This window comes from Chanos chanos, chromosome 7 (assembly GCF_902362185.1).
Source record: "Chanos chanos chromosome 7, fChaCha1.1, whole genome shotgun sequence".
NCBI classification, from domain to species: domain Eukaryota; kingdom Metazoa; phylum Chordata; class Actinopteri; order Gonorynchiformes; family Chanidae; genus Chanos; species Chanos chanos.
The window spans coordinates 47,659,128-47,664,525 of NC_044501.1; the positions used below are offsets into that span (position 1 = coordinate 47,659,128).

The 5,398-nt window shown below is 42.3% G+C and overlaps 1 protein-coding gene across 1 annotated transcript; it reads right to left on the minus strand.

The window, feature by feature from the left end:
* Positions 1 to 1,494: 1,494 nt before the first annotated feature.
* Positions 1,495 to 4,958, minus strand: caap1 (caspase activity and apoptosis inhibitor 1). The gene is made up of 6 exons (XM_030780640.1): positions 4,828 to 4,958; positions 3,896 to 4,090; positions 3,355 to 3,439; positions 2,913 to 2,979; positions 2,688 to 2,755; positions 1,495 to 2,133 (listed from the first exon to the last, which is right to left on the minus strand). Exons 1-6 carry the CDS (start codon positions 4,927 to 4,929, stop codon positions 1,664 to 1,666), a joined length of 987 nt encoding a protein of 328 aa, XP_030636500.1. The 5' UTR covers positions 4,930 to 4,958; the 3' UTR covers positions 1,495 to 1,663.
* Positions 4,959 to 5,398: the final 440 nt, after the last annotated feature.

A 5,398-nucleotide genomic window follows, 5' to 3' on the forward strand; every position in this document is an offset into this window, starting at 1 on the left:
ATAGTCATATTGGTAGCATTAGAAGTAGGCTATTCCACAGCGGGGTCCACACTAATACACAGCTGTGATTTAGAGCACCGGAGGGGTCTTCTTCTGTAACATTCTGACATCAGACACAGGGCACTAGTGATAAAATGGAGGTAAACTGTTAAATTAGAACAACAGAGTGGCTTGGCCGTCTTCGGGAGAGGAACAGAAAGTCCAAAAGACCAGTCAAATCTAGTACACTCTTCCTCTCCCCCTCTCTTTCTCTTTGTCATTGAGCTTTGGCTGAACCTAAAGATTTGCATCCTAAAACACCGCGGGTCACGCGGCGACAAAGACAAGTGTTAAATTAGTGAAGGACCAATCACTCTGCTCCGTCAGCGACACTTCACTCCAACAATATACACTTATTTGAAGTGGTCGTTTTCCTGTTCAAATCACAAACGCAGCCTGACCGACAACCTTTGGTGTGCAGAGTAGCGTAATTATTCCCGCATTTGTTTGGGAGAGAAAAAAAAACTCTTTGAAATGCAAATACCCAAGAGCCTCTTCTCTCTCCCTGCACGTTGCATTTCATTGGCTCCCACGGGAGGTCGTAGCGATTCAGTATCTCTACGTGTAATTAAATCTGTCGCAGTGTAGCAGTTAACCAGAACAAAGCAGCTTGCAGCTAAATTACGGTAAAATGATGGAATGTAACGTGATCGCGTGCAATTTGTTCCCAGCCCACTAAGTGCGCCTGCACTCAAATGTAATTTAAAAGCCGCCTTAATAGAACCAATGGGAGCGCGGGTGGTACACCCATATTATCGTTGTGAAATTCTAGACGGTTGTTGAGATCACTCTGTATTCTGAATATTTGTGTATGATTTGTACCCCCGCTCCCCGCGGATTACGCAATATAATCGTACACGAATGGCCTTTAAACTGTTCCAATCAGGAAGTTTCAAACCACTGCAGAGTTGAAGTATTGTAATCCATCATGTTAATATAATAAGTAAGATTTAAGTTCGCTAATAAAGAGGACAAAAGATGTGTAACCCCATAACAAATTTGGCTATGTGAAAACGTTCATGACTTACGTACGTGTATTGTCTCAAAACAGGAAAATGACAAGAGAAAAGTTTCTGAACGGAGCCGAACCCTTCTGAAAAAGCCAACTGCACGGACATTAAAAACTGAAGGGTTCTAATGCCCTCTAGTGGACTGATGAGGGAATACATACGAGCACTTCTCACATTAGTGTGAAATTAACATGGTGACACAAATGAGATTACGTGCTAGTGTGAATCTCTTTTTAATGTAAAATAAATAACAAATATCCACTGACACCAAATAAAGGAAATTAACAGAGACTAACAGAGGTTAAAAAACTCAAACTCTTCAGCTGCAGAAACAAAGCAAAACAAAACAAAACAAAAAAAACCTGTAACAATTTCAAAACAATATTTTGTTCATTATATTTTGTTATTTGTGTTGTGTATTTTTAACTTTATAAATGACAAAACAGATTCTAAATAACAAAAACCTATTATAACTCAAGCAAAAGCGTCCTCATCATCAACCAACAACCATTCAAGTCATTGCTGCTCCAGTTTGAACCAAAATGGCCACTGATTATTCCTTGTCACTCAGTGCAAAGTCAAAGCGGTACAGTTTGAGCCAAAATGGCCACTGTTCAGGTATTTGCTTGTTTCTTGATCTCATTGGCTTTCATAAGGGCTTTAATAGCTCTGGCTCTCATCTCTAACTCCAGCAGCTCCAGCTGCTGTGCCGACGGCTGGGAGGGGCCTGTAACCGTAGAAACAGGAAGCAGGCGAGGCGGTGGGTTGGGTTGAGTGTCCACTAACGCAGGTTTCCGTGGTAATGCTACCGACGATGGCGTCTGTAGAGGGGGTGTGGCCAATGCCAGGATCTCGCTCACACTCTTATCGATGTCATGCTGAAGCTCCTCCTTGGGCCCGGGGTGTGGCACCTCCGGGGGCGGAGGGGAAGGCTGAGCGGGTGTGGCTGCTGCCGTTGGCACGGAAACTGTTGCAGTTTCCTCAGCGGATGGTGTTTCCTGTGTTTTTTCATCTTTCTGTCCCTCAATGTCGCTGTCATCTGCATTAATGCTCAGAACATCACTCTCCTCTCCTGAGGCCCCTCCTTCACAAGCACAGGACACACACACACACACACACACACACACACAGACATGCAAACACACACGCACACACACACACAAAGTTACAGAGACACATGTATACACAAAATGGTGTAAATCACAAAAGATCAACTCCTGGTGTGTTTAGAAATATCTTTTCCAAGCTGTAAAAAAGCCTCCGCTGGAGAGCACTTACACATCAGTCATTATTTAGCCCACGATCAATTCATCCTTTACTTCATCTTTTTCTTACATATTGACCTACATGACTGAATATTTAGATCAGGGTCCATTAACATGGTTCTAATGGTGTCTTCATGTTGACAAGACCTCTTCAGAATGTGGCCTTCAGCCAGCAGCCTGTGTCGGGAGAAATTTGTCGTTTTGTCTTGGGAGGTCCAAATTGACTCCAAATTGGATGGAATATTTAAAAAAAAAAAAGGTGAGAGAGAGAGGGTTCCTCTCCTCTGTCAGACGAATGTTTGAGCTGCTTTGGTGTGAATGACTGCTCTTCTCTGTCTGTTATATTAGTCCATGTTGGTCATTAAACCTGTACCTTGTTTCTGATCCTCTGCCTCGGTACTTTCCTTTACTGATGACGTGGAATCCACATTATTGTCCTGCCTGTGCAGAGAACACACTGTCACATGATCATCATGTATATATGTGTGTGTGTGTGTGTGTGTATTTCCTCAGTATCGTTCAGTGTTGAAGAGCTGGCCATGTGTACTCGCTGACTGTATATGTGTGTGTGTGTGTGTGTGTGTGTGTGTGTACTCACTGACTGTATGTGGAGTCTTTCTTAGTCCTGTCCTCTTCAGTGTCTGAACTGGCACCCAGCTCCCTGCCTTCAATACAACACAATACATTTCCCATACTCATCAGCAATCCTGAGGTGTCAACATACAAACACACTCTAAATACAAAAATATCTATAGAAATATCCACAAAATAAAAACAGAATATAAAACCTGGACTCCTCAGTTCTCTGTCGGCGGTCCAAACCCTAACTTGTGCGTTACCATCCTTAACCAATCAGAGAGGGCCGTTATGGATTCCATAGGAACCATAAACAATGCTAAAGGTCTCTGTCCAATCATGAGTGCCCTTTGATAGTCCTCGTCTTCCCTCAGAGATATCAGAGGAAAAAAATAAAGCGCACACACACACACACACACACACACACACACACAGACACACACACACACACGTCGATGATTCACCTTCCAGTATCTTTAACAGGTTGCTCTGGGAGAGCTGCTGCAGCTGTTCCCAACACAGCCTCTTAATCTCTTCAATCGAACAATCCTGTGGAATTCACAGACACAATCCACCAAACATAAATAATCCATCCGTACCTGCTTATGTTAACATACATAATCCATCCATACCTGCTTATGTTAACATACATAATCCATCCATTCCTGCTTATGTTAACATACATAATCCATCCATACCGGGGGGCCTGTACTATTAAGCGAGGTAACTGGTTTATCCAGGTAACTTCTGGTTAAGTTAACTCAGAGCAAGTAGTAAACCTCCTAATAGATGAGCCCTATGGCTTTGTTTTGCTATGAGAGTGAAGCCATAGGACTCTTCTATCAGGAGGTTTACTACTTATTCTGAGTCAACTTAACCAGAAGTTACCTTTACCTTGCTTTGTAGTCCAGGCCCCTGGTTATGTTAACATAAATAATCCATCTATACCTGGTCACGTTAACGAAGCCCTGAGACATTTCAAGGTCATTAACAATCCTGTCTCACCTTCAAGTCATCTGGCAGCATCTTTTTCAGTTTGTTCTCTCCTAGGACGCGGAAACACTGCTCCAGCATCTCCTGACGGTCCTCTATGTACGCGCTGATGGGTTTAAAATGCACGGCGAGGTCCAGTCCTCCCTCCTCCATGTCACTGGGCTCCTCCACAGCCACCTCCACTGGCTCCTTCTCCTCTTTCGCATCCTTCTCAAACACACAAGGCATGAGATCAGCTGACAGAGGCTGAATGTGCTCCTGTACACGTGCACGTACTGTTACAGTGCACTGGTTGATATGTCAGGCGGATGACGACAACAACAACAACAACAACGACGATACTACTACTACTAATAGCAACAATACTAAAAATACTTCTGACATAGTACTAATACTAACAATGATGATGTTACATATATATATTCGGAGAAACGTTTGAAAACACCACGTAACGGATTAAAACGTAAAGCAAGAACAGAGGTTTTGTGTATAAACAGAACCGAGCAAGGTCGCAACACATCGAACACATATTCAGTCACCGCGTCGATCACTGGACCTCGAGGTACAATAATGAATAACCAGAGAGACTCCATGGAGGTAGCGAAATGACACTATTGAAACAAGAATTATTAAGATTCCCGCTCTGTCAGCGGACTGACGCAAAGTGATAGAACATTATCGTAAGCGTCGCCTAACACATTACACACTTTTATTATAATACACACAATCACACAACCTCAGCGGGCTAACAGTAAGTGAGCCTTGCAGTGCAGAGCTAATGTCATTTACAGCGTGACAAAGGATTTCGTTTTAAACTCCTTAAAAGTTCATTTAACTTAACTGGGCTTTGTTCAGTTGTTGGTGAAGGTGAACTAGTTCCTCTGGTGGCTAACATGCTCATGTTAGCCAAATAGCATTAGTTCATTTGCTCATCGATTTCGTACCTCCACACTCGACTCTGTATTTCTCCGTTTTCGGTCACCTTCGCTGCTTTCTCGGCGAGAGTGTTTCCGCTTCTTTTCTTTCGCAGCCTTCTTTTCCAGCATCTTTCACAAGTATTTGGTAACCAGGTCACTTTTAACCAACTACACCACAAACACAACCCAGTCGCATACTGATTGCGTCACTGAGTTGACGTTTTTTTGATTATCCAATCAAGAGCGATTTATTCATAAAATTACTTTTTGGCATTGGTATGAGTATTTAGACTGTGACGATTCGACGTAACTCTAAATTGTTGCATTTATTGCTTATGATGACAATAGGTCCATGTAGCGGAAACGAATTATGAATGGCATGAATGGCAAGTGATTTCGTATTCGCAGAAATGGGCGGTGTGAATTATTATTATTAGTAGTATTAATACCACTACTACTACTAATAATAACAACAACAGCAATAATAATAATAATAATTATTATTATAATAAAAATATTAGTCAGGTCGTAGGGGTGAGGTTTTCAGATAATATTTAAAACATCGCCCATGAAAAAAAAATGTTTTTTGGAGGACCCC

Excerpts from the sequence above, each read along its gene's own strand:
- caap1 (XM_030780640.1), bottom strand. The coding sequence starts at position 4,929 with ATGCTGGAAAAGAAGGCTGCGAAAGAAAAGAAGCGGAAACACTCTCGC. Across the intron at positions 4,091-4,827 it reads ATACAGAGTCGAGTGTGGAG|GATGCGAAAGAGGAGAAGGA; the intron begins GTACGAAATCGA and ends GTGTTTGAGAAG. Across the intron at positions 2,980-3,354 it reads CCTGTTAAAGATACTGGAAG|GCAGGGAGCTGGGTGCCAGT; the intron begins GTGAATCATCGA and ends GTTGTATTGAAG.